Raw genomic sequence first — 25,962 nt, forward strand, 5'->3', positions numbered from 1 at the left:
ACAACCCCCAGCAGGCTGCGCTAAAACTCTCTGCAGCACTCGACTCCCGAGACTCCGGATCGACAACACAGACAAACCTCGGACTTCAAGTCCCAAGAAGCATCGCGTGTCCGTTTTCCGAGGGTCCCCGTCGAATCACCCGGTTCCCAGTGTGCCCCGCTCTTGTTCTTCTTTTTCTGGGACCACAACCCATCTCTTTAAAAAGTGCTGCTCCAGATGTTCTAAGAAATGATCATGATGATGAATGTACAACTATGCGATGATAGTGTGTTGTTGATTATATAACAAGAATGGAACGATCATATAAGAATGTTTGTAGGGTTTGTATGTGATTATGTATCATAAATAATAAATAAATAAATTAAAAAAAAAAAGTGCTGCTCCAGGTCTACCCATTCCAGAATGCAGGGGGATGGGTGGAGTGGGGGGTGGGGATGGGGCACGCTCTGTTTTGGCTTTGGAATTTGGCCTAGATCCGGGACTCAGGTGGCCAGAATCTGACCCGGCTGAAGTGGTACATGGTATTTATCTCCCAATGACCTCCTAACGATCTTAGCATGGGTTTCCACCGCTTCCCAGCCACCTGGTGACCCTAGGATTGATCTGGGGGAATGACTCAGTAATGTCTTGCCCATGATGATTTCACAAGGACCAGCTGACCACAGGGCTGGGAAGAGATGCAGATGTGCCCCATTACAGAGTGGATTTGAGCGGTGGGAAGAATGATTTAACAAAGAAACCTCTTTTCTGATCCCAGTCGACCCGGGCCACTTCCCGAGGTTGGAATCCTGGATCCTTCCAGATACCAGTGTCCCAGAGTCAGGACCCACTGGAGTAAGCTAGGGTGTGACACATTAGGACTGACAGGCTGGTTACCCCCCACTCGGCAGACAGGAGCACAGATAGATGCTACACTTGCAGCAGCCTTTACCTCACCTGGTAAGTGGTTGATTACAGACGTTCTTGCGCTGCTTTCTATTATCTCATGATTGCATTCTTGAGGGCTGTGAACTGGATGAAATGGCCCCCAAAACAGCATTCCTCAGTGCTGGAACCAGAATAGGTACCAAACATTTGTTCGTTAACTCGCTTGGGTCTGAACATTTTTTGCATGCGCATGATTGCTTCATCCAGTGGCACACTAAAGTGAAGCGTGTATTCCTTATCTGGAAGAACCTATAATTTAGTTGGAAAAACAAGAACATACAAAGATCTTCAAATGACGGGTATGAACAGGGTTGGATTGTCTAGGTAGTTCAGACTAGGAAGCAACCCCAGGGAATCTCTCCGAGGAAGAAACTTGCCACCTCTCAAAAAGTAGGGAGTCCCCCAACAAGTTACTCAGCTCAGGGTAATGGGCATCCACCTCAGCCTCCATCACCCGCCTGTCACGCCTCGCCGTCCCACAGCAAAGAAGGGGCTTTCTTGGAGACAGTTTTTGTTTTGTTTTGCGGGAGGATGGGGCAAGAGAATCTTGACTTCCATAAATTTATATTTCAAATTCCTCCGCTTCGAATTTCTTAACCATTGTTGTGCCTCTGTTTTCCAGCATGTGATCCCCAGTGTGAGGTGGGCTCCCTTCTACCCAGATCAGCCATAACTGGGTCAAAAGAAGACCTCCCTGGCGACGCCTGTTGGCCCCATGCAGGGAAGCCCCCTGCGGGCGCCCTCGCTGGCCCATAACCTCCTCTCGTGGTCAGGACGGAGCATGTGGAACCGTGGGGGCGCCGACGCCTTCTCGCGTGGCTTCTAGTATCGGGCGGTGCCTGCTGGTGCGCCTCCCTCCACGCCTTGAGTTCTGCCCCGGGTCCCCGCCTCTCCACTCTCCGGCGGGGCCGCGCACGGTGCGCTGGGGGGAGCGCGCACGCAGGGGGCTGGCCTGCCCACGGCGCGGGGGAAAGTTGAGTTGGGCGAAGTTGGGAGCAGCGGAGGCGCGCCCCAGGGTGGGCACGGGGGAGTTGTCGGGAGCGCGCGAGGGCGCCGGAGAAGGGGGAGAAACCCTGAGACCCCCGGGGAACGAAGTCCTGAGCAAGCGGGTAAGCGGAGAGGTGGTGGCGGGGGAGGGCCAGGACCGCGGAGGGAGGAAGGGAGGGGGAAGGAAAGGGGGGAACCCGGGGCTCTGAGCCGGGAGGGAGGAAAGGGCGGAGACTTGGGCGCGGGGAACCAAGGTCTTGGGGGGAAGGATGGGAAGGCGAGCAGAGAGCTGGTCGGAAGCGGAGATTCCGGGGTCTGCGGATTAGAGTTCCCCCAAACAAGGGTGCCGCGCTCTCTGCCACCACCAGGAGGGGGTAGTCTCAGAGAGACGCCGTCGGCCCTCACAACTTCTGGCGCTGGTTCCGGACGACACTCCTCCCCTGCGACCCCTTACCCTATCCCTCAGGCCCTTCCTGGGCGTCCAGCCGGGGGTTGCCCGGGCCTCAGCCAGCTACCTCCGGGTTGGTAGGCGTGGCCGGGAAAGCGGGGGTGGGGGTGGGGTGGGGTGGCGGGTCAGATGAGGACAGGGGGGTCAGGCAGAAGAGGAGCAGCTGGATAGGGAAGGGAAAGACAAGCCCGGAGGGTCGGACCTCATTCCTGGGGGGTCGATTTGTCTGGGCGAGGCCTGCGTGTTGAGGGGCACTGCCTGAAGTCCAGGATCCACTTGATCGCCCCTCACCCCCTCACCCTCAGCCCCACCTCAAAGAACTGTGGAATTTGCGAATTCACTTGGGGGTGGGGGTGGTTAATGCTCAAGTCGGGGTCCGGGGTGTTAATCCCTTGGGCAGGGGGAGAGGCACTAATCCTCCGGGCCAGTCGGGGCTGGTCCTGGGAATGTGCCCCCATCCCGGATTATCGGCACCGATGCTTTGGACAGAAGCTGCTTTGTATTCTTGGACGGTGGGGGGAGGGGGTTCTCCGGCTACGGGGGGGGGGGTGTAGGGGGGCATGGGTAAAGGGAGGGGGAGATGATTGAGGGCACAGCCTGGAGGTGTGTGTGTGGGGTGGGGGGAGCACCTGTAGGTACTCAGATCAGACTGCACATCCTTCCCAGGTGGGGATCTGTGCCCTAGCCTCGTGCCGGGTGTACCTCTCCCATACTGGATGTGTCCTGGCTGGACGCCTGCTGAGGGGGAGGTGAGGAGGGCAGTCAGCTGAGTTGAAGCATTTGCCAGGAATGTGTCGCCCCAGGCTCCCCACCCAGGACTTAGTCTCCAAGACCTATATTGTTTTACCCTGGAGTTAGCCCTAAGTTGGGCCACTGGATCTCCAACACCATACTTGGAAGCTTCAGTATTTCCACCTTCTGAGAGCTTTGGGTGCCCCCATAATCAGTGGGTACCTGGATTTGCACCCATCGGGTTCTCTAACTGCAACTCCTCTTCTGCTCCACTCCCCCCCACCACACACACACACACACACACACACACACACACACACACACACACACACAAGGTGTCCTCTCCAGACACCCCTATACTTCTGCCCCACTCCCCCCACCACCACCACCACACACACACACACACACAGACACAAGGTGTCCTCTCCAGACACCCCTATAGTCACGGTCAGGAGGGCAGGAGGGCGGTGGCCCTGCCACTCAGATTTTCCTGGCCCAGGGTTAGGGGAGGGGAGGGATCCTGACCCGCCCTATTCATCCCAAAGACTCTCTGTGCCCACCTCCCCTCCCCCATTATAAAGCTCTGCCCAGCCTGTGCCCGCTGCCTGTCCCTTCTTCCTCCCCCAGAAGCCCTATTTCCCTTCCTCTGTCCCTGCACAGACTCCGGGGGAGTCCCTGCCAGGCCTGAGCAGAGAAGAGAGACAAGGCAGTCCCGCACCCCATCCCCACCCTGCCCCCAGTGTCTTAGGCAGCCCCTTTGCTGGCCATTTTGGGCTCTTCCCAGTTTTTTCTCTCCCTGTCCTTTCTGTCCTCACACACATCTGCTTCCCCCCACCCCCTACCCCCAGTCTCTCAGTCCCATCTCCTGGTTCCACCATCTCAGTCATGGTTCCTGTTTCTGATTCAGCCCTTCACTTGCTTTCTTTCCTGACTCGTATCCCACCCTTCCTGACGGCCATTGCTGTTTCTGCAGTGCTGAGCCTTGACTCCTTTCTTGCCCCATTTTTTTATATATAGCCTATCCCACCTTCTGTTCTTGCCTCCTTACTCTGCCAGGTAGGTCTCTTGGCACTTTGTGGGCCTCCTCTCCCTCCCTCCGTCTCTCTTTGCTTTTCCCTTTTCTTCCTCTAAATAATGCTCCTCTTTGCTCTTGCCAATTCTAAGGGCCACTCTAAGACTCTTCAAGGTCTGTGAGGCTCCTGGGGCAGCGATAAGGCCCCTGTGTGGCCGGGTGGTCTTTCCCTTGGCCCTTGGAGACGTCGCCTGCATTCTTTCCTCCCCACAGTGATGGAGTATCAGGGACTCCCATTCAGGGCTGGCCGGGCTCTCAGAGGGTGATTGGTTTTCTCCCCCACCCAGGTTATGCCGCCACCCTGTTGCTCTGAAAGCCGCAGCGAAAGCGAAAAGGGCTAAGATTTAGCCATGAGCAGCGCCCCGAGGCGCCCTGCCTCGGGTGCAGATTCTTTCCACACTGTGAGTATTGTCTGCTGGGGTTGGGCCGGGCTCCAGACCTTATCAGCTCTACCCCTGCCCCCCATCAGTGCCTTCCCTGCGGCCACAGGTCCACGGGCCACCTGTCCAGACAAACAGACCCAGTTCCCTCCTGCCCTAAGTCCTCAGGGGTTGGGCTCAGGAGAGGATCAGAGACTGGGGAGGGGGGCCTGTCTTTGATTCAGAGGGGGCACTGCTGTCTATCCTGGCATTGGCTATGGGTAGGGGTGGGCACTGGTTGCTTCCCATCCTGCCGGAAGGAGATTGAGGCTGTTCCTGCAGGCGGGTAAGAAGATCCAGGTAGTTGCTTAGCCTCAGCAAGAGAGGAACTTTGAGTCTCCTGGTTCCCTAACCCAGCCACCCACTCTGACCCGGTTTTAGAAGAAGCGGTCCCGGCCCGCAGTCCCTTTGCTCCCTCTGTCTTCACATTCTGGGCAGAGCTCACAACCGCTGGTCCCAGCCCCACGTGCCACTCAGGCCCGCCCCTCCCAGCCCCCACGTGGTTATATCCCATGCCCCACCCTGATTTCCCTGGGGAGTCTAATGATTAACCCCAAAGCCACAATCAGCCACTTTATTGGTCCCTTTAGCCCAGCGTGGCACGTGACTGGGAAAGAACGCGGGCCAGTCCCCTCCCCCTTCTTCCCGGGTTCACCCCTGCCGGCCATGGACTTCCTCTTGCGGCCTCAGGTGTGAGGGGTTCCCGATCCCCCTTCAGCCATCCCCAGGGCTAGCTCCCTGCACTCAGTCCTACCTCCTTCCTCCTGCGGTGCTGCTTTTGGTGAGAGTGGGGCTGAGCGCTTGGGGGTAGCCAGATTAGGGCTGCCAAGATGGGCTGGGCAGGAGTACTCCTTAGAGAAGGGAAAGGCAGGCCCATGACCCCACCCCCACCTCTAGTTTTTCTTGTATCTAATACCCCTGCCCCCACAGCTGCTCCTGTACCCCCTCCCAGCTGCTCCTGTACCCACCTTGCTATCTCCCCAGTACCCCTCACTTCTTCCCGGCCCTCCTCCCCTTCCTCTTCCTTGCTCTAGCTGCTGGGACTGCCGCAGAGGGGGCTCCATACCCCCGCCCTTGGAGATCCCGATGCCCTTCAGGTCCTGAAGCTCTTGAGCAAATATTTGGCGCCTGGAGCCCAGGGCGGCAGGGGGTGGGTGGAGGGGTGGACCAAGGCTTGCCCCGGGCTAGGCAGCAGGCAGCTTAGCTAGACAGAGCTCTCGCAAGCAAGCGCCACCACTGCAGTCCTTGCCCAGCCGCTGGCTGCTTCGCTCCTGCAGGATGACTCAGGTGGGGGGAGTGGGGTGGGGTGAGGGGTGGGGCTAGGGAGTGGGGCTCAGGGGCCCAGTGGAGTCTGGGGGATTGGGGGAGGCTGCCTTCTATGGTGGATGGAGCTCCCCTGGGAAGGCGAAGTAGACGTATTCCCACCCCAGGAAGGGCTGGGTTTCAGCTTTAACATGCCGAGTCCAGGTCGGTTAGCTGGCCTGCCTCCAGAAATTACTTTTTTGGGCTCGGCAGCTGTCCTCCCAGCCAAAGGGAGTTTCTTCATTATCTGTTGTGTGAACCGCCCAGTTTGCTCACCCTGCGTCCCTGCTGGCGACACACATAACTTCTGCTGAGACTTCCACAGCAGCTCCTTTACCTGCACAGCCAGGATCTGGAGAGCCTGCTAGGGCAGGGGGTAGGCTGTACTGGGTGCCCAGCCCTGGGCAGGGTGGATTTTGGGGGTATGATTCCTGTTGAGCCGGTATGTTTTTTCTACTCCTTATTCCTTGCAGCCAGAGCCGGAGAGCTTGAGTCCCGGGACGCCAGGGTTCCCCGAGCCAGAGGAAGATGAACTTCATCGCACCCTGGGCGTAGAGCGGTTTGAGGAAATCCTACAGGAGGCCGGGTCTCGTGGAGGGGAGGAGCCAGGCCGCAGCTATGGGGAGGAAGACTTTGAGTGTGAGGGGGGAGAGACAGTGGGGGGGAAGCTGCAGTGGGTGCGGCAAGCTTGACTGTCCAGTATGGAAGGGGGTAGGGTCCTAGTGGGAGGGGCTGGGCTAAAGGCTAGGATGGCCAGGGGAGGGAAGCTGTGCCTGCCCCCAGACAAGTGCCCCTCCTCCCTTCAGACCACCGCCAGTCCTCCCACCACATCCATCACCCATTGTCCACCCACTTGCCTCCGGATGCCCGCCGACGCAAGACACCCCAGGGCCCAGGGCGGAAACCTCGCAGACGCCCTGGAGCCTCCCCCACCGGGGAAACCCCTACCATTGAAGAGGGTGAGGAAGACGAGGATGAGGCCAGTGAGGCTGAGGGGGCCCGGGCACTTACCCAGCCATCCCCTGCCTCTACTCCCTCTTCAGTGCAAGTAAGTGAGGGCAAGGACTCCTAGGGGAGGTCTGCAGGGTCCGTGGTCCAGCCTGTCCACATTTGGTCCCTTTTCCAGTTTTTCCTCCAAGAGGATGACACTGCTGACCGGAAGGCAGAAAGGACCAGTCCATCTCCCCCTCCATCACTGACCCACCAGGAGGCAGCTCCCCGGGCTACCAAAGGAGCCCAGACTGGGTAAGTGTACCCCCAGCCAATCAACAAGTGTCCCGAAACAGAGATCTCCCATGCTAGAGTCAGCGTGGTGATGTGGAAAAGAAGCCTGAGCCTTGGAATCATCAAACTCGAATGCAAATCGCAGTTCCGCTTCTCACTAGTTATTTGGTCAAGTAACTTAACCTCTCTGAGCCCCGGTTTTGTCATCTGTAAACCAAGAATCTTTATCACAGGGTGATTGTGAGGATTAAAGGGTATGGTGTGACTTAAGGTTCTAAATATTGGTTTAGCCCGTGTGCGGTCTAAGCTGCTTTCCCCCTCCTCTCACATCCCCCTTTCTGGGATTCAGGTAGAGCAGCATCAAGCATTGGTTCAGGGACTGGACTGGATAACTTCCAAGCAACCTCTGGGGCCCCAGGATTTGAGAGAAATAGGAGACCCACTTCTCACTCTTGGGAAATTGCCAATTCTCTGTGGTTGGAAACCAAATGTAGCCAATGAAATGGCACTGTATGTAACACGTTACTGTGTTGAACAATCTGTTTCGAGCAAAGGGTGTCGGTACCAATGGGGAATTGGAGCTTAAGGCAGTTAGAGAAGGCTTCCTGGAGGAAATCACTTTGAACTAGATCTCAAAGTCAGGACAATCACATATCTGTTGTTTTCTGGGTGCTAGGCTGTGTTAAGGACGGGGAAGTGAAGGACATGTGTCGCCTGCCTCCAGGGAGTGCACGGGCCCGCTGGGGAAGATAGGGTGTACCGAGGGACCTGCGTCCACAACGGCAGTCTACGACTATGGGCCAAAACCTGCAAGGCTCATAGAATGACACTGTCGCAGTAGAGCAGGAGGAGGTGGGGGAGACTTAGCAGAAGTGTAGCATTTGAGAAGTGGGTCATACTTTTTGAGCTAGAATGGTGAGGCAAGAGTATGGGCAGAGAAAAAAAAAAAAGAGTATGCACAGAAACAAGGACACAGAGGGTGAGTATACACAGAAAAAGCCTGACAGAGGAGGAGAAAATGGACTTGGAGATTTGGGAGGCTTTAGCTGCTGGTGAGAAAGGTTTAGAAACAATAATGGCAAGGTCTGGGATGCCCTTGGAAAGGCAAAGAGAAAGAAGGCAATCTAGTTTTGGGGAAGAAAACAGACATTGGAATTTGTCAAGGACAAGGAGTTAATAACATACATGGGGCAAATTGTCTACAGTTGCAAAGACCCATTTCCACATACTTTACTCCATTTGATTAGAAAGATGGGGCCCTGTTGAATCTCCTGAGTCCTACTGGTTACGGGTGCGTTTGGGAAGTGAAGGAATCAGAAAGAGGCAAGAGAACTAATGTCAGCCATCCCCTCTTATGAGCAAGGCTCTACATTGTTTTTTTCCCCAAAATTTCACTTCTCCTAATAATGCACATGGCTGGCCTTATCTTCATTTTGCTAATGAGTTTTTGTTCACATATGGCTTTGAATGATTGCTTAGAGTTTCACAGACAGTAAAGGGTAGAGCCAGGATTTCAGTCTTGATAGCCTGCTCTTTCTACTTCACGTTGCCCAAGAGTGGGAAACTAGGAGGAGGGTGGGGTCTGATGCAGTCCCATCCCAGTCTCCTCCTGTATGGGTCCCTGGTTGTTGGATAGGAGTCTGCCTTACTCTGGCTCACGGCTGCTTTGTCTGTCCAGAGCCCTGGTTGAAGAGGTGGTGGCTGTGGCTAGTGGCACAGCAGGGGGTGACGACGGGGGTGCCTCAGGGCGCCCCCTGACCAAAGCCCAGCCTGGACATCGCAGCTACAACCTGCAGGAGAGGAGGCGCATTGGGAGCATGACCGGGGTTGAGCAGGCCCTGCTGCCCCGCGTTCCCACAGATGAGAGCGAGGCCCAGACGCTGGCCACAGCTGACCTAGATCTCATGAAGAGTGAGTACTGGGGGCTGGGCCAGTCCCTGTGCTAGTAGGAAAACGGAGTAAGAGAAAAGGACAGAGACACCACCACCCCCAACCCTGTCCCCTCTGCTCCAACACAGGTCACCGGTTTGAGGATGTTCCTGGTGTGAGGCGACATTTGGTGCGGAAGAATGCCAAAGGGTCAGTGCCGGGCGGCCGGGAAGGACGCGAGCCTGGCCCCACCCCTCGGGCCCGGCCCCGAGCCCCCCACAAGCCCCACGAGGTACTGGTCTCAACTTCATATTCTTCCATTATCTCCCTAGCCATCTTCTCCCCACTGTTTCCTTCTTCCAACCTGTCAGACCAGCAGTCATCTCAAGTATAGGGTGGCCGGGTGGCCGCATGCGGTTATGCGGGTTGCACACTGCACAAGCGCTCCCTGTCCAACATGGACCGTTTCCGTCTTAGACACTGCTGATTTACCTTATGACCATTTGCTGGCAGATAGCAGTGAGGTGTCTGAGAAAGAGGCACCTTTTTTTGATTTGAGCGAAGGGCCTGTTGGAGCTAGAGATGAACCAGGGTAGCACTGCATACCATTTTTCAAAATCGTCACCTCTTTACTCCCAGCAGCCTGGGAAAATGAGGGCATAGGTGGCATCAGCCATAAACCCAGGTGCAGTGACTTGGCCAAGGTCACTTAGTGACACTACCCATCGTACTTGAATCCTCACCCTTCCTTATATTGCTTTTTTTTTTTAACCTTTTTATTGCAGTTAAGTGTACAGCTCAATGAATTTTGGCACATGTTGAACATGGGCCTAACTACCATGTAGATCAAGATAGAAAACATTCCTGGCACTCATGCCTCTTCCCAAACAGTATCTCTCAGGGGCGTTCAGTCCTTTCTCATTCTCAATTAGTTTGCTCAATTCTATTCTTGAATGCGTATAAATGGAATCATACAAAATTCAATTAAAAATGTATATATACTTAGTGGCCGTTTTGAAAGCACTTCCTATGAGTCATGCATGCACCATGCTAAGTGTTTTATATACTTTTTCTTTTATTCCTCATAAAAGTCTTTGGAGGTAGGTATTATTATTCCCATTTTACAGATGAGGGAAACTGAGTCTCATACTGGCTAGTGACTTATCCCAGGCCTGGGTACTCTGTACCATGCCGCCCAGTGTCACATGCTCCCAGACACTGATCCCTGGACCCCCTCTGGCTTTGTACCCTGTAATGCCCTCTCATGTTACCCACAAGGTGTTTGTGGAGCTGAATGAATTGCTGCTGGACAAAAACCAGGAGCCTCAGTGGCGGGAGACAGCTCGCTGGATCAAGTTTGAGGAGGACGTGGAGGAGGAAACAGAGCGCTGGGGAAAGCCCCACGTGGCCTCGCTCTCCTTCCGCAGTCTCCTGGAGCTCCGCCGGACCCTGGCCCATGGTAACCATCCTGCCCGTTGCCCTCCTCAGCCCCTGCTCGCCTTTGCCCCAGGACACTCCCTTCTTGCACGTGTCATCCTGTGAGGACCAAATGGCCAAACATGCCCCAGATTTATCTTGAGCAGCATGGTTTGCAGAGCCTAGGAGGGAGCATCCTCATCCGTTCTGTCACCCAGCCTGCCATTCCTTAGGATCTGAAGTTGGGTGATTTCGAAGCAGTATTAACACTGCCTCTTGTCTAGCATTTGTAGCAAGTGAAATTTTCAGATAACTAAAGCTGATGTTTTTGCTTGTTTGTTTGTTTTTTGCATGGGCAGGTACCGGGAAAAGCTGCTGTTTTTTGGGTGCTAAAATTTTTCTAAGCAATCTTGATGGCACATTTTATGAAATGTGTGGCATGCCTCGTTACCATCTTAGAGAGGCTTTGGAGAGTGCAATCTAGCCCACAGGGCTGCCTTTTTATTTTATTTTTTTTTTATTAATTAACGGAAAAAAAGAAATTAACCCAACATTGCCTTTTTATTTTTATTATTTATTTTTTTATTTGAGAAATTGTAGGTTTACAAAATAATCCTGCATAAAATACAGAGTTCCCATATTATTAACACCTTTCATTAGTGTGGTGCCTTTGTTACAATTAATGAAAGAAATTATAATTGTACTATCAGCTGTGGTTCATAGTTTATATTAAGGTGTATTTTTGCACCATTATTAACTGTGCATTAGTGTGGTACATTCATTACAGTTAGTGAGAGAACATTTTAAAAATTTTATGATTAATGAGTCCATGGTTTGCCTTAGTGTTCACTGTTTGTTTAGTACAATCCTGTGCTGTTTTTTTGTTTTTTGTTTTCCCTATGGTGTTTTTTTATTTTTAATTTTTTATTCTAGTTAGATATATACAACCTAAAATATCTCCTTTTAACCATATTTAAATGTATTTATTAGTGTTGTTAATTCCATTCACAGTATTGTACTACCTTTACCACTGTCCGTTACCAAAACTTTTCTAGCACCCCAAATAGAAACTCTGTATAATTTAAGCATTAACTCCCCACTCCCTATCCCTGCCCCTAGCCCCTGATAACCTCTGTTCTAGTTTCTGACTCTGCATTTGCTGATTCTAATTGCTCCCTATCAGTGAGATCCCTACAGCTTTTAAACTTTACTAAATGACCCTCGACTGCAAGGCTTTTGAGTCCTTGTGTCTGCTGTTTCTGCTATTTGCTTGTTTCCTCCTTCCCACTGGATTGTCACTCCCTTTGCTGTCAGAAGGCCTGTTTCTAAGCAGCTGAGGGTGGAAAACCTCCTGTTAGAATTGTTTCCAAACTAAGAATAAAGAGGCTCTAAGAGTGAAGCTCGAGGACTCCTCTGTGGGGGAAGTAAAGTGCAAAGACTGTGTCACTGGGCTTCTGGTCTCTGTTTTGACTCTCAGGGGCCTTTGGGTTTTTTTTTGTTTATTCTGTAGTTCTGTTTTCCCAAAAGTTGACCTTGCCAGAGAAATTACCTGCTAACTTCTTAAGGGTCTTTCATTTTCACGTGAAATGGCAGCTCTAGAACTGTAGTCAGGATGCAAAGAAGTGTAGAAATTGTCCTGAAGGCAGTTGATGGGTAGGGAGAACTGAAGGGGAAGATCTTGGGGTAAAGGGGGGACAGTCTCAGATGGCTCAAAGGTTCCGATGTGGAGGAGGACACAAACGGCTGTGTCCTGTTCCAGAGGGCAGAATTAGGACCCTAGAGTGGAGGCAGTGTGTGGCCTACTAAGGGAAGAGCTTTCTAACAGGAGTAGCTCAGCCAGAGTGGGCTGTGGGATACCCTGGTAGAGGCTGTATACTCTCTGTATGTCATACTTGGGAGAGGCTGATCTAGCTGACCTCTCTGATAGCTGAGGTTCGGTTACCTAAGTTGAGCCTCATGACATTCCTGTAGGGTATATGGGAGTAAGGAGAGGCTAAGGTCTTGTGACTTGGGCTTTAATGGCAGGCCTGGGACTGGAGTACTGATTGTCTGATTTGTAGGCCCAGGTGCCATCCACTGTACCAGACTTACATGGCTGCTCCCCGACCCCTGGCTTTCGCTCCCATTCCATTCCCTTCCATTGTTTCTTGACCTGGGGACCATCACCTTTCCATGCCACCCTTATTCCAGGGGCTGTGCTCTTGGACCTGGACCAGCAGACACTGCCTGGAGTGGCCCACCAGGTGGTGGAACAGATGGTCATCTCGGACCAGATCAAGGCCGAGGACAGAGCCAATGTGCTGCGGGCCCTGCTGCTGAAACACAGGTTAGGCCCCACCCAGACAGCCTCTTTGTCTCACCTCATCTGCCCCAGCCTCAGCTGTCTGCCCTCCTTAACCTCACTGCCCTCTGTCCCACCAGCCACCCAAGTGACGAGAAGGACTTCTCCTTCCCCCGCAACATCTCTGCTGGCTCGCTGGGTTCCCTGCTGGGTCATCACCATGGCCAGGGGGCAGAGAGTGACCCCCATGTCACAGAGCCTCTCATTGGCGGTGTTCCTGAGACCAGGCTGGAGGTGGAGCGTGAGGTGAGGGGTGGAATGGTGGTCCTGCCTAGGGACTGGCCCTAGCCGCCCCCAGGCTATGCTGCCAGCCTGGTATGAGCTCCAGGAGGATGGAGCCCTGCTGGGCTGAGCTCTGTCCTCCTCCTTTCCCCCAGCGTGAGCTGCTACCCCCAGCCCCACCAGCCGGCATCACTCGCTCCAAGTCCAAACATGAGCTGAAGCTGCTGGAGAAGATTCCTGAGAATGCTGAGGCTACGGTGGTACTTGTGGGTAGGTGGAGCGAATATTAGGGGCAGCGTCTTGGCTGCCAGACCTTTGGGCCAGGGCCAAATGGAGGCCCTGTTCAGCTCTTCCTTGGTCCCAGCCCAGGGCTGGGGACTGGGAAGTGGTCCTGCTGCCTCTGCTTTTTGCCCACCATGGCCCCCTGTCCCTAGGCTGTGTGGAGTTCCTCTCTCGCCCCACCATGGCCTTTGTGCGGCTTCGGGAGGCTGCGGAGCTGGATGCGGTGCTGGAGGTGCCTGTACCTGTACGCTTCCTCTTCCTGCTGCTGGGCCCGAGCAGCGCCAACATGGACTACCACGAGATTGGCCGCTCCATCTCCACCCTCATGTCCGACAAGGTCAGCTCAGCCGCCTTGCCTAGCACTGTGTCCCTGCCACCCACCCTGAGGACCATCCCTGGCACGGCTTGAATCCCCCACCTCTCCTCCTCATGTCCCTTACTAATGGTGCCTGTTCTGACAGCAATTCCACGAGGCAGCCTACCTGGCAGATGAGCGGGAGGACTTGCTGACCGCCATCAACGCCTTCTTGGACTGCAGCGTGGTGCTGCCGCCATCTGAAGTGCAGGGCGAGGAGTTGCTGCGTTCCGTTGCTCACTTCCAGCGCCAGATGCTCAAGAAGCGGGAGGAGCAGGGCCGGCTGTTGCCCACAGGGGCTGGCCTGGAGCCCAAGTCTGCCCAAGACAAGGGTACGGGCCAGTACAGGGCCTGGGGGAGGACTTGCCTGCCTCGGGGGTGGGGGTGGGGTGTGGTCTACGAATATCCGCAGGAGATTGGCCACGGCTCTTAAGGGGTAGGAAGGGGCCCCCGCAGGGGCCCTGATGGAGGCCTGGGTTGCAGCGCTCCTGCAGATGGTAGAGCTGGCAGGTGTAGTCGAAGACGATCCCCTTCGGCGGACGGGCCGTCCCTTTGGGGGGCTGATCCGCGATGTGCGACGCCGCTATCCCCACTATCTGAGCGACTTCCGAGATGCACTCGACCCTCAGTGTCTGGCTGCTGTCATCTTCATCTACTTCGCTGCCTTGTCTCCTGCCATCACCTTTGGGGGGCTACTTGGTAAGGAGAGGATCCGAAAGGGTAGCGGAGTGGGCTGCCCACAGCTTAGGCTTTGATCCTGACCTGGTTCCTGCCACACCAGGAGAGAAGACACAGGACCTGATTGGGGTGTCAGAGCTGATCATGTCCACGGCACTCCAGGGCGTGATCTTCTGCCTGCTGGGTGCTCAGCCGCTGCTGGTGATTGGCTTCTCAGGGCCATTGCTGGTTTTCGAGGAGGCCTTCTTCTCGGTGAGGGCTGGGCAGGGGGTCAGAAGGGTACTGTGGGGCTGGCTCTTCCTGCCTGGCACCCCCACCCTCAACCCCCAGCTGTGTAGCTCTGGACCTGACTGGACACCCCCTCCCCCCAGTTCTGTAGCAGCAACAACCTGGAGTACCTGGTGGGTCGAGTGTGGATTGGTTTCTGGCTGGTGCTTCTGGCGCTGCTCATGGTGGCCCTGGAGGGGAGTTTCCTGGTGCGCTTTGTCTCCCGTTTCACCCAGGAGATCTTTGCCTTCCTCATCTCCCTCATCTTCATCTATGAGACCTTCTACAAGCTGGTTAAGGTAGGCAGGCCCCTCCTGGAACTGGGCAGGAGGTGGGATGGAGCTCAACACCACAGAGAGCCAGGTGAAAGCCTCTCCCTTCTCTTGCTTTTTTCTCCTGGATTTGAGGCAAGGTGGGTCCAGCGTTTCCCTGGGGTACAGTCTGTTGAGGCTTCAAAGTTAGGCCTTGTTCTTTCTGTTCCCCCAACTGCCTTTCTCTAACATACATGCCAGGGCTTCAGCTCAGTCTTTTGAAAACAAATATGTTTTCAGTAGCAAAAGTAGCACTTGTTTTTGTTAAAAGTCCAACAATACAGAATTGCAGAAAGAGTGAGACCTAGAGATGAAAAACAGGGTCACAGTTTGGTGCATGAGATCTATGTCGGCTTAACAGACTGAAGAGGAGACGTGCCACCCCACCGCCACTGTGCTTAGCTGTAGGTCATTTGAGCCTTTGGGTCCTGGCTGGAGCCACCCTCTTCCAGCTGCCTTTCTGAATTAGGCCTGTCTACACTGACCTGCACGCAGACCCCTCAGGCTTTCCCTCAGCCCCTTCTCTAACCAGATTCTCCTGTGCTCACATCTGGTTCTGTTGGTCATTTTCTGAATCCAACAAGATGAGATCCTGGAAGGCACACCCATCATTGCCCCTGGCCCACCCATCCTACTCCTAGCATACAGCCGAGCTGATGGAGTCTTCTGCGGCCCTTCTCTCCCCAGATCTTCCAGGAGCATCCACTCCATGGCTGTTCATTCTCCAACACCTCAAAGGCAGATGACAGCGAGAATAAAACGTGGATTGGGGCAGGAACAGTGTTGGGGCCGGCTAATGGGAGTGACCAGGAAATAGTCAGGCAGCCTGGGCAGGGGAGGCCCCGGGACCAGCCCAACACGGCCCTGCTTTCACTGGTGCTCATGGCTGGCACCTTCTTCATTGCCTTCTTCCTGCGAAAGTTCAAGAACAGCCGGTTCTTCCCTGGTCGGGTACGTGGTTGCAAAGGCTGGAGGGAGGCGGGTGCTGAGGGTGGAAAGTGGGGTGAGCAAAAAGAAATAAGGGCCTTGAGTGGGCTGGGGGGAGGCCTTTGAACATGGTGCTTGCCCACTCAGATCCGGCGAGTGATTGGGGACTTTGGGGTACCCATTGCAATCCTCATCATGGTGCTTGTGGATTACAGTATTGAGGATACCTACACCCAGGTAAGGCATGAGCTGTGTAGCAACAAGCTGCTCCCACTACCCTGGGTTCTGGGTGTCCCCTCTGAAGCTGCCCTTTTCCACAGCATCCCAGTTGTCATTCACCCAATGGACGTCCGGGTCCTTGCCACCAAGGCGCTCACCCGGCCCCTCTCTCTCTAATCTGTCCTCTGCCATGCAGAAGCTGAGCGTTCCCAGTGGATTCTCGGTGACAGCCCCGGGAAAACGGGGCTGGGTCATCAACCCCCTGGGGGAGAAAAGCCCCTTCCCTGTGTGGATGATGGTCGCCAGCTTGTTGCCGGCCATCCTGGTCTTCATCCTCATCTTTATGGAGACGCAGATTACCACGTGAGTCGTTCTAGGCCAGGCGCGGGGCCACGGCATGGAAGCTAAAGCCACGTGTCTCTGCGCACTACTTGGAATGCCAGGCTGGCTGCTGGAGTTTATTTTGTGCACAGCTTAAAATCTCACTGACATTTGCCAGGCACAACAGTGAATGATGGGAACCAAGTAAAGGTGAAGGAAGCCAGTCTGGTGGTACTTTGTGGGAGCTGTGGGGAAGGTTGGGAAGGGAGCATAGGTACAGATTGAGCAGGGAGGGTTCAGTTCCATTAGGGACTTCCAGTACCGAAAAGAGACGGCCAGAGTAGGGAGAATGGGCAGGAACCACCAGGTTCCCAAAACAGACAAGAGATGATTGGTGGGACATTCTGGGTTGACATGGCTCTCTGCTGAGCTGGCTGTCTCTAGGAGCCTGGGCCTCAGTCAAACAGACCTCTCCCCATTCAGGCTGATTATCTCCAAGAAGGAACGCATGCTGCAGAAGGGTTCTGGTTTCCACCTCGACCTGCTGCTGATTGTGGCCATGGGTGGCATCTGTGCCCTCTTTGGCCTGCCCTGGTTGGCTGCTGCCACCGTCCGTTCTGTCACTCATGCCAATGCGCTTACCGTCATGAGCAAGGCTGTGGCGCCTGGGGACAAGCCCAAGATTCAGGAAGTCAAGGAGCAGCGAGTGACTGGGCTGCTAGTTGCCCTGCTTGTGGGTATGTTTTCTCCCTTGTCCCCCCACCCCTTTCCTAGTGGGGTTCATTAAGCCCTCTTGGACAAGGAAAACCCTGAGGACAGCTGTTTCTTTTCCTTCCTCCTCCAGGTCTCTCTCTGGTTATTGGGGATCTGCTCCGGCAAATACCACTGGCCGTGCTTTTTGGAATTTTCCTGTACATGGGGGTTACCTCCCTTAATGGGATCCAGTTCTATGAACGGCTACACCTGCTGCTCATGCCACCCAAACACCACCCAGATGTCACCTATGTCAAAAAGGTGAGATTCCTCTTGGAAGGGGCCCCAATGACTCTTCCAACCTCCCCACCCCCCACCATCTACCCACTTTGGCAGCCACCATTACTCTCTGCACCATGAACACCAAGAAAGGTACTTCCATCCTAACCCTTCCTGGGGCATTTGGGTGTTTTGGGGGTCTGAGCGTGACCTCCAGGTGCTATCGTCAGAAGCTCTGGGAGAAGCATGGCTCACCTGTCTCTACCCCACCTACCCTCCCCCCAGGTTCGGACTCTTCGGATGCACCTTTTCACAGCCCTGCAGCTGCTCTGCCTGGCCCTGCTCTGGGCTGTCATGTCCACAGCTGCCTCCCTGGCCTTCCCCTTCATCCTCATCCTCACAGTGCCGCTCCGCATGGTGGTGCTCACCCGCATCTTCACCGAGCGAGAGATGAAATGTGTAAGGGCTTCCCTTCCCCCCATATCCACCCCTCCCATGGTTCTAGGAAAAGGTCCAGATTCTGGACTTGGCTTCCTGACATCCATTCCCCCCACAGCTGGATGCGAATGAGGCCGAGCCAGTGTTTGACGAGCGGGAGGGTGTGGACGAGTACAATGAGATGCCCATGCCTGTGTAGCTGCCAGCTGGAGGGACTAGCCTGGAGGGACCAGCCGGAAGGACCGATGGACAGAGGGAACAGGGACTGGGGGCATGGGTCTCCCCATCCCCCTTCCTCTTCGTTTTTATTTAAGTCAATAATTTAAAGCCCCCCACCCCACCCTGCAGTAAAGTGCTTTGGCCCCACCCATCCCTGGCCTCTGTCTCTGTGGGGGGAGGGGCATGCATGGTAAAAAGGGAGGAACCCAGTCCCCTCCCCATCCCAGTAACCAGACAATGGGGAAGGAAGGGGACTTTAATGAGAAACCAAAACAAACAGAGGGAGCCAAAGTGCAAATTGTCCACCCCCCATAGGGGGGTCTGCCTGAACTTCACGTGTATCCCCTCACCCCCCTTCAGGACCCCAGCGGAGGCCCAAGGCCTGGAGCTTCTGCCTCAGGTAGCTCTTCAGCTGGGGCAGGCCTCTCTGTGACTCCAGTTCCTCAAAGGGTAGCTGTGGAAGAGAAGGCAGCAGGTTACCAGGGTCAGGGGAGTGAGGACACAAAGGAGTGGGACAGGGCGGGGGTACATCTCACCGGCAGGAGCTGGTAGCCCATGAGGCCCAGGTGCCGCTCCCTCAGAGCCCGTGAGCCCAGCAGCACCCTGCCATCCCGGCAGAAATGCCAGCGTTCCCGCAGCATCAGCACTACCCTGGAGAGGGAGCAGGCCATGGCTCAGGGCCAGCTGTCCTCAGAGGCAGGAAAGTCCCCTGCCCCGCTTTCCTTACCTTTGGGAAGGGTCTCGGGTTGTGGGGTTAGAGGTGGCCTGGCCCTGAGGATAGGGCCTGGGTGGGTATGGTAAGAAGGGGTCCTGAGTCCTCACAGGAAGCACAGCACCAGAGCTGCTTACACACAGCAAGAAGTCTGGAGAGGGTGAGAGAAAGGACCCCTCACCCTTAGCCAGTGATCATAGCTCCCCGGCCTACTGCCCTCCCCGCGCGCACCTGTGCAGTATCCTGGAGGCACAGTCAAGTCCTGGCGGTATTTCTCCTCTCCCAGCAGTTGTCGCAGCCCCTCAGCTACTATATCCTTGTGACTGAGGGGGGAAAGGAACACCAGTGATGGCCAGGAGCCAGAATTCTCACCTGAGTTCTGTCAGTCTAGTTCTGCAAACTTGGGCAAATCTCTTCACTGCCTCAAGGACCAGTTTTTCATTTTTCACAATTGCTGAGTGGATGAGCTTGGAAAATTTATGGCTCTTTCGGTTTTCCTACTCTGTGCTCCAGGCTGGTACTCACACCCCCCTTGCCCCAGGCTGTCCTCACCCACCTGTACTTGCAGCGGGCACGATCAGTAATTAGCGGCTGTGGGAAGATGGGCACTTGCTGCCTTTGGGGAAGGCGGGGACCCCGGTAACCTGGGAGCTCCAACTCCACAGCCGTGTCGAGCAGGGAGAGGTAACGACGCACAATTACAGCATGAGGGGTACCTATGGGAAAAGGGGAACTGACTGGGACCCACTGGGCTGCAGGCCTCTACCCCCTCCCTCTCCTGCCCACCAACCCCTAGAGACATAGTCCGCCATTCTGCCTCCATACCACTGATGTGGCTGATGAAACTTGGTGAAAAGACAAAGTGCAGGGCTCTGAAGGGCAAGCACCGCAGCTGGCACAGTGACATCAAGATGTTGACAGTGGCCAGGGGTGCTGCCCCTGCTTCCCGAGCCAGGATCCTCTCAAGACAGGGCATAAACTGCTGTTCCTGAGGCAAGTAGTTCAGCCGCCCAAAAGGCAGGACCAACTTCTGTACCACCTGTTGAGGAAAAGTAGTTCATTACACAGCCAAGAAGCTATTTTGCCTATCTTTTACAAGTTAATATTTAGGGAGGCTGGCCCTTGAGCCTTTAATGTGGCTATAAAGCCAGAATCCATCCCTCTAACCCCAACACAAACACCAAAAGTTCAACAGAATAAGCAGTGTCTTGCACCCCACATGACTAAATAGCCAAATAAGCAGAAGACATGGTTGTAGAGCCTGGTCCTGAAGACTAAGAGGAAGAAGGGGGCTCAATGAAGCAAAGATGGTGTTAAGAGTGCTGTGAAAAACTGCAAAGCACTAGCACACGTGACGATTATGGGGAGCTGGGCAAGCCATGGAGGGTGTGAGGAAAGATGGAAGTCCTGGGAATGGGGGTTGTGGGGAGATAATGTCTAGCAGGTAAGTCAGCTGCAGGAAGGGGAGGTCACTAAACTTGGGAAGAAGTGGAGGTGGCTGGGCAGGCCTGACTGGAGCTGAGGACAGCTATGAGGGGTATGGCAGAGTGGCAGGCAATCCCACCTTGCTGTTGAGCTGAGCTTCCTGGACCACAAGAAAATGGGCAATGGCTTCCAGAAGCTGGGGCTCCCGCAATCGGTGCCGAGCCAGGTGCTGAGCCAGGAGCACCATTACATGAGGAGTCAGATCCTCTGGCCTTGCCTCTGCAAAGAACAACCTATCACACTTGGAGCTCAGACCAGGCCTCTAGTCTGCTATATCCCCATTTAGCCCAGATAACACCACCTGTCTCCAACTCCACCACCCTTGCCCCTTCCCCCACCTCTGTTCAAACCCCTCTGGCACCTGCCAGGCTGCGGATCAGATACTGCCGTGGATGCCGCAACAAACGGGGGCAGCTCAGAGCAGCTTCCAACCTTTGCCCACCACGAAGGATGGGTTGCAGTGGTGGAGGTGGCTTCGGAGGGAGGCGGAACCTTCGCTCCTGCTCCAGGGTGTGCACCAGGGGCCCATCTGATGGAAAGCCTGAGAAGGAGAGGGTCAAAGGAGGCAGTCCTAGTAATGGGGATCTGCTGCTCTGTTCCAGTCATGGGGTTTAGTGAATTCCCAACCATTCTCATCTCCATTTGTGGATCTGGAAGGTTTGATACAGTTTAAGGAGAAATGTAAATTGGCAAGTAAACAAAAGGCATAAGAACAGTCTGTGGGAAAGGTCTTATACAAAGAAGGCAAATTCTCATCACATGCTGATTTCAACAAACTGCAGTGGTTTCCTAGAGCATTACGTTCAAACACAGGATCTGGGATGGCACCCCAGCAAAGCTGGAAAGAATGCTGTTTGACTCCTGATGTCTGTTACGGATATTGGTGGGAGTAGCAGCAACAAGTAGTGCCACAGTATTTGCCATTCCTGGGCAAGATCCTAAGAGATTAATTCTGTGTTGTATCAGTAATCCTGGGTCCTTTACTGGTTTTTCTCTATTCCTCCATTAATGCCCCCCTCCAAGACACCCTCCTCACCAAGTAAGACTGCAAGGTGCAGACACACATGGATGGTGTGAATGTCAAAGGAGGGGCAGTTTCGGATGATGAGCTGACTCAAGTCCTGTAGTGTGGACTGCTCCACAGGAGGGGGCTGTGGCCGAGACCCCAAGAGCTGGCCCAGACGACGAAGTGCCACAAGGTAGTGGTGGGCGCGCACCTTGGTAGGGTTCTGGCCCAGCCAGCGCAGCAGTTCCCCAGGGCTCCTCGCCTGTTCCAGAAGCCGCTGCAGCCCCTGCACAGGGCCTGCATGGGGGCCTCCTCCTGAGGGCCGATCCCCCCATTTGCTGGGCCCCAAAGAGCAGGGCTGTACTGGCGGGAGCACCAGGAGGCCAGACAGCCGAGCAGAGGAGGCGTGGGCAGAAAGCAGGACTCGAAGCATGGAGTTGGGTGATGGAGACCCTAAGGGGCAGCCCAAAAAAGGGGGTGAGGTTTCCCCCAAAGGGGAGAAAGACCTGCTATCTACTCCTTACCTCACTCCCCATCCAGAGGAGCATGGAGTCAGGTCCAGACTCCCTGCTCACTCTTTTTTGGTGATTGTTGCTAGTCTTCTTCCCCACCTCTCCCTTCCTCATCCTACTTCTTTGAGACAACAATCATAATCCTTTAGTGTACTCAGTACAGTGCTATTTACAAAGCAATTTCACATGCATTATCTCCTCTGGTCCTCCTTGCAAGCCTATGAGGTGGGCAGGGCTGCCATTACCACCTCGATTTCACAGATGAAGAAACCAAGGCGCAGAGAGGCAAAGTTAAGCCCGAGGTCATTATTGGGGTTGGTGGTAGCGCTAGCGTGGAGCCCAGGTCACCCTGTCGATTACGCCCTCCCGACCACCGGGGTCTCCCTCCCGCAGGAGGCGGCGGCGGTAGAGGGTGGAACGCGGGCTTTGAAGCTGAATGGTCCTGGGTTCCATGCTAGACGCTCCCACTTACCAGCGGTGTGACCTTGGACAAGTAGTTTCGACTCTCTGCCTAAGTCTCCTCACCTATGAAATGAGAAAGCAGCGCCCATCTCGCCGGGCGCCTGTGGAGCCCGAGTGCGCAGCTTTGCAATGGCGCGGGGCCAGTGATGTAAGGGGCTCCCATACCCACCCAGGCCTAGGACACCAAGAGACCGTAGTCACAGTCCCAAACACAAATTCCCGCCCCGACCTCCCGAGGCCCACCCCGGCAGGCGCCACCCCTACATGGCTCCCCAGGCCCCGCGCAGGTCGCTGCCTCAGTCGGCCTCGGGGGCCGGGAGTCGGGATCCCCCCGCGGCCTCCTCATCGGCGGGCCACCGAGTCCGCCATCTTCCCAGCAACCCCCGGATTGCCGCCCGAACGCCAATCCCAGCTAAGTCTTCAGCCAGCAAAGACGTGGCTCCCGTCAGGCCCTGCGAGCTCGGGGCGCCACGAGCCCCGCCTCCCGCTTCCCGGAAGCTGCGCGCGCGCCGCCGGGGGCGGAGGAAAAGGAAGACGTGGGCAGAGCCAGAGCAGAAGGGGCAGGGCCCTAAAAGCAAAGCGCTGAAGCTGAGGGGCGAAGGGGAGGATAAGGCGTCAGCTGTCAGCCTGGGAGAGTTGAACAGGAGCCAAAGGCCCAATCAGTGCTCTTGACTCCTTTTTCTCTCAATGTGCAAGGGCTCCCTGTCCCTAGTCCCCAACCCCATAGACCCTACACATTCAGACACAAGCCAAGGGTGAAAACTTCACAGTTATTTTAATCTGCACATGTTCCAGTCAACCCCCCCTGTCCCTCCCAGCTACCCTTCCATAGCCTCCCACTTAGTCCTTGGGTCCCCAAATTAGTCCAAAGAGTTACTGGGGACTAAAGGTGGCTGGGCTCTCAGCCTGAACACTAAGACCGGCCCAGGGGGGTTGCCTGGCTCTGCCCAGGGCCAAGGCAGTGACAGCAGCTGCCTGACCCTGAGGAACCAACTGTCAGTGGGAGTTGAGGGCCAGCAGCCTCCGGAGGTGGCCCAGAGCCATGGAGGTCACAGGGAGAGGCATCCGCGGACCCCTGGAGTCCTCGGCGGCGCAGGGCTGGGCTCCAAGGCAGAGGGAACACACAAGCCGGAGAAGCAGGCCTGGGCAGACAGCAGCTCCCACTGTGTCGTGGGGAACACGGTCCGAATGGGCCAGCAACACTGCCAAGAGCTCGTGGAGGCACTACGGGTGGTACATGGCAAAGGCGAGGAGACTGAGGAGCAGGGTGAAGCCGGCCAGGCCCAGAGTGGCCGTCAGGGGAAAGAAGGGCCGGTACTGGATCTGGCAGTACCAGAGCAGCAGCAGCATCAGAAGCAGCAGGGGCAGCAGCAGGCTGCCGATTTCCAGCCCGGAGGGGCCTGGCTCTGACCCCGGAGGGCAGGGGGGGTGTGGGGGACCGACCCGTGTGGACACGTGGCAGTGGAGAACGCAGTTGGGAGGGAGATGAAGGCTGCCCAGGGTCTGGGTATCGTCTCCTAGAAGTTGCCCTTGGTAGATGAGTCGCACCTGCTGCTCCCGGCCGGGAAACTGGGTCCTGAGGAGAGAGGGACCTGGGTAAGAGAGCAGGCCTCAGGCAATCCTAGTCCCTTGCCCCAGAACAGCACTCCCACTCACCCCTCACCTTTGCCCTCCATCCCACCACCCAGGGCTTGGTCTCAGGGGATGCAGTCTGCCATAGTGGAACAAGTACTAGATCCGTGTGTGATTTGGAGACTTCACTGTTCTCATCTATAAAATGAAGGGGGAATCTCAGTCTCTGATGGCCCTTCCAGGTCTGTAATGGCTCCCACCCCATTCTTTAGCATTTCATTCCAGTCTACAGCCCCCTTCAGCACAGCTTACCTTTTCAAGGAGCCAATGGTGTCGTGGGGCCAGGCCCTGGCCACCTGCTCTGAATCGTTGAGGAATTTCAGCCGGAGCACTAGGGGCTCCTGTGATGAGTCTGGTGGTAGTGGTGTTGCTGGAAGCCCAGGGCCAGGCTCTGGCTGGGCAGCCTGACCTCTGTGTCTCAGGCTGGGGACCTCGGCTCCTGGGGCCTCGCCTCTGATGTTGTTGATGACTGCCATGGTTTCGCTGTGCTGTGCTGGAGTCGGGGTCCCTGGTGACTGGGGCAGTGGGTCAGGCCCCTCCGTGGTGTGTGTTGAGACCCAAGCGAGGGCCAGCACCAGAAGGCAGGCAAGCACCGCAAAAAGGATGGTTACCTCATCACCCACCCCTTCAATCAGGGCCATGGCACCTGACTTGCTCGCTGCGCTACCGAGCTGAAGGGGCACAAACAATCCATGAGGGGCTATCTCTCTGACCAAATGCTCTGAAAGCAACAGCCTCCACCCCACCCCACCGCAACTCTCCTTCAGCCCTCATTCCTCCAGGGCACAGACTGCTCTGACTCTCAGGCCTCCCAAATTTATCTCCATGTATTCTCATCACCAAATCCCCAATCCTAGGGGATTTGGTGATGGGCAACCTGAATTCTAGGTCGTTAACCAGTTCCCTAATTCATACACTCCTTATCCTTTGACATTCTAAGCAAACTCTTCCCTAAATTCAAACCCACCAAACTTCACCCCAAAACTTATCTACTCCTCTACTTTTCATCTCAAAGTGTATTTACTCCTTCATCTATCTCACACCCACCACCACTCCCGCAAAGCCTATCTACTACTTGGTCGCTAAAGTTTCTTCAAGAAGGGAAACAAAAAAAAAAAGGCGCCTACGTTTTCCCCTCTCCACCTCCCCGTTGCACAAACCCCCCCGCCCAGCACAAGATGCTTCCTAAGGCTTCACCCACACCAAATGTCAAACTCCGTCCCTCGGCAATCTGGAGCCTCCGTGAGTTGCCCACCCCATCCAATTTAGCCCCCTCCTAGTCCACTCAAAACCCACTCCACCGCGGCCCGACTCTGCAGCGCCTTTCCTAACCCACCCGGCTGCCAGACCCCAGATCCTGCCCCAGGAATCGGATACTCTACCCTCCCTACCCCCAACTCCTCCATTACCCCTTCCATTTTCCCGCCTCCCCGCCCCCCACCCCGAGCCACGGGAAGACACGGGCGATTCCGGGGCGGAGCCGGGACAAGCTAAGACCCAGGGCGTTGGGGTGGGCGCGGTCAAGGCGCGGGTACTCACCGCCCCGCTCCGCCAGCTCCATATCGGACCCTCGGACACTTCCGGGCGGGAGGCGCCGAGGTCGCAGTTACCTGAAGGCTCCCTCTCCTTCCTCGCCGCCGTGGCCCAAAGCATTGTGGGAATTGTAGTCTGGCGGTCGTGCGCAGTCCCCGCCCTCCGCCCTGCGGATCCACGTGCGGGTTCGGCTGGCTGTTCCAGGTCTCAGGCGTCCGCGGGGGTGGATTCTGGGGTTGCCCTAACACCAGAGTTTGTGCGGGAGCCGGACAGACCCTCTTTCCTGATGGCTGCCAGGGCATCTGTCACTCTAGAACACTTAAGACACCAGTGTCAGCTGGAGCATGTTGGAGTGCCCTTGTTTGATATGCAGTGAAGGCTATGGTGAAGTTGGAGTCTAGAGTTCAGGTGGCCCTAGCCCCGGCCTACTCCTATGACAGGGTGGACGCCAGAAGACACTTTGGGGCCCAAACTATGTCTCCAGCCCAGAGTTCAGTATCCATGGGCTGACCTACCTCTCCCTGGGTTTCCTCCTCCACCTTAGGACCGTGAAAGAAGAATGGATTTTGGAACCAGAGAGGAAAAACAAATCCCTTATCCTGTGCTTATCAAGGACCTTGTGGTGGTTATTTAATCTTTTTGTCCCTAAGTTTTTTCCTTCCTGAAACATAC

General features: G+C 55.5%; 3 protein-coding genes across 9 annotated transcripts; 1 reads left to right on the forward strand and 2 right to left on the reverse strand.

Moving 5' to 3' along the window:
* The first annotated feature begins 1,861 nt into the window (after positions 1-1,861).
* SLC4A2 (solute carrier family 4 member 2) lies at positions 1,862-18,095 on the forward strand. Of its 3 annotated transcripts, none has more exons than XM_077149785.1 (23): positions 1,862-2,036; positions 4,454-4,567; positions 6,361-6,526; positions 6,694-6,935; positions 7,014-7,132; positions 8,790-9,022; positions 9,130-9,272; positions 10,259-10,439; positions 12,587-12,722; positions 12,818-12,983; positions 13,115-13,229; positions 13,394-13,578; positions 13,703-13,928; positions 14,080-14,295; positions 14,378-14,526; positions 14,646-14,840; positions 15,540-15,803; positions 15,927-16,016; positions 16,195-16,361; positions 16,803-17,056; positions 17,164-17,333; positions 17,577-17,750; positions 17,848-18,095. In XM_077149785.1, the coding sequence occupies exons 2-23, from the start codon at positions 4,517-4,519 to the stop codon at positions 17,926-17,928; spliced, it is 3,723 nt and encodes a 1,240-aa protein (XP_077005900.1). In that variant the 5' UTR covers positions 1,862-2,036; positions 4,454-4,516; the 3' UTR covers positions 17,929-18,095. The 3 variants fall into 3 exon arrangements, with proteins under 3 accessions (XP_077005900.1, XP_077005906.1, XP_077005893.1); XM_077149791.1 differs by lacking the exon at positions 1,862-2,036 and adding an exon at positions 2,158-2,435; XM_077149778.1 differs by lacking the exons at positions 1,862-2,036; positions 4,454-4,567 and adding an exon at positions 5,207-5,275.
* A 95-nt stretch (positions 18,096-18,190) lies between these two features.
* Positions 18,191-22,579, reverse strand: FASTK (Fas activated serine/threonine kinase). Of its 5 annotated transcripts, XM_077149822.1 has the most exons (11): positions 22,390-22,450; positions 22,136-22,188; positions 21,182-21,604; positions 20,507-20,686; positions 20,225-20,364; positions 19,486-19,699; positions 19,217-19,376; positions 18,892-18,983; positions 18,676-18,811; positions 18,485-18,599; positions 18,191-18,402 (listed from the first exon to the last, which is right to left on the reverse strand). In XM_077149822.1, the coding sequence occupies exons 3-11, from the start codon at positions 21,582-21,584 to the stop codon at positions 18,295-18,297; spliced, it is 1,548 nt and encodes a 515-aa protein (XP_077005937.1). In that variant the 5' UTR covers positions 21,585-21,604; positions 22,136-22,188; positions 22,390-22,450; the 3' UTR covers positions 18,191-18,294. The 5 variants fall into 5 exon arrangements, 4 of the variants coding, with proteins under 4 accessions (XP_077005937.1, XP_077005927.1, XP_077005919.1 ...); XM_077149812.1 differs by lacking the exon at positions 22,136-22,188 and having other exon boundaries at positions 22,390-22,579; XM_077149804.1 differs by lacking the exons at positions 22,136-22,188; positions 22,390-22,450 and adding an exon at positions 22,189-22,370.
* A 302-nt stretch (positions 22,580-22,881) lies between these two features.
* Positions 22,882-25,431, reverse strand: TMUB1 (transmembrane and ubiquitin like domain containing 1). The gene is made up of 3 exons (XM_077149849.1): positions 25,297-25,431; positions 24,010-24,428; positions 22,882-23,701 (listed from the first exon to the last, which is right to left on the reverse strand). The coding sequence occupies exons 1-3, from the start codon at positions 25,408-25,410 to the stop codon at positions 23,350-23,352; spliced, it is 885 nt and encodes a 294-aa protein (XP_077005964.1). The 5' UTR covers positions 25,411-25,431; the 3' UTR covers positions 22,882-23,349.
* Positions 25,432-25,962: the final 531 nt, after the last annotated feature.

Source organism: Tamandua tetradactyla, chromosome 1 (assembly GCF_023851605.1).
Source record: "Tamandua tetradactyla isolate mTamTet1 chromosome 1, mTamTet1.pri, whole genome shotgun sequence".
NCBI classification, from domain to species: Eukaryota; Metazoa; Chordata; class Mammalia; order Pilosa; family Myrmecophagidae; genus Tamandua; species Tamandua tetradactyla.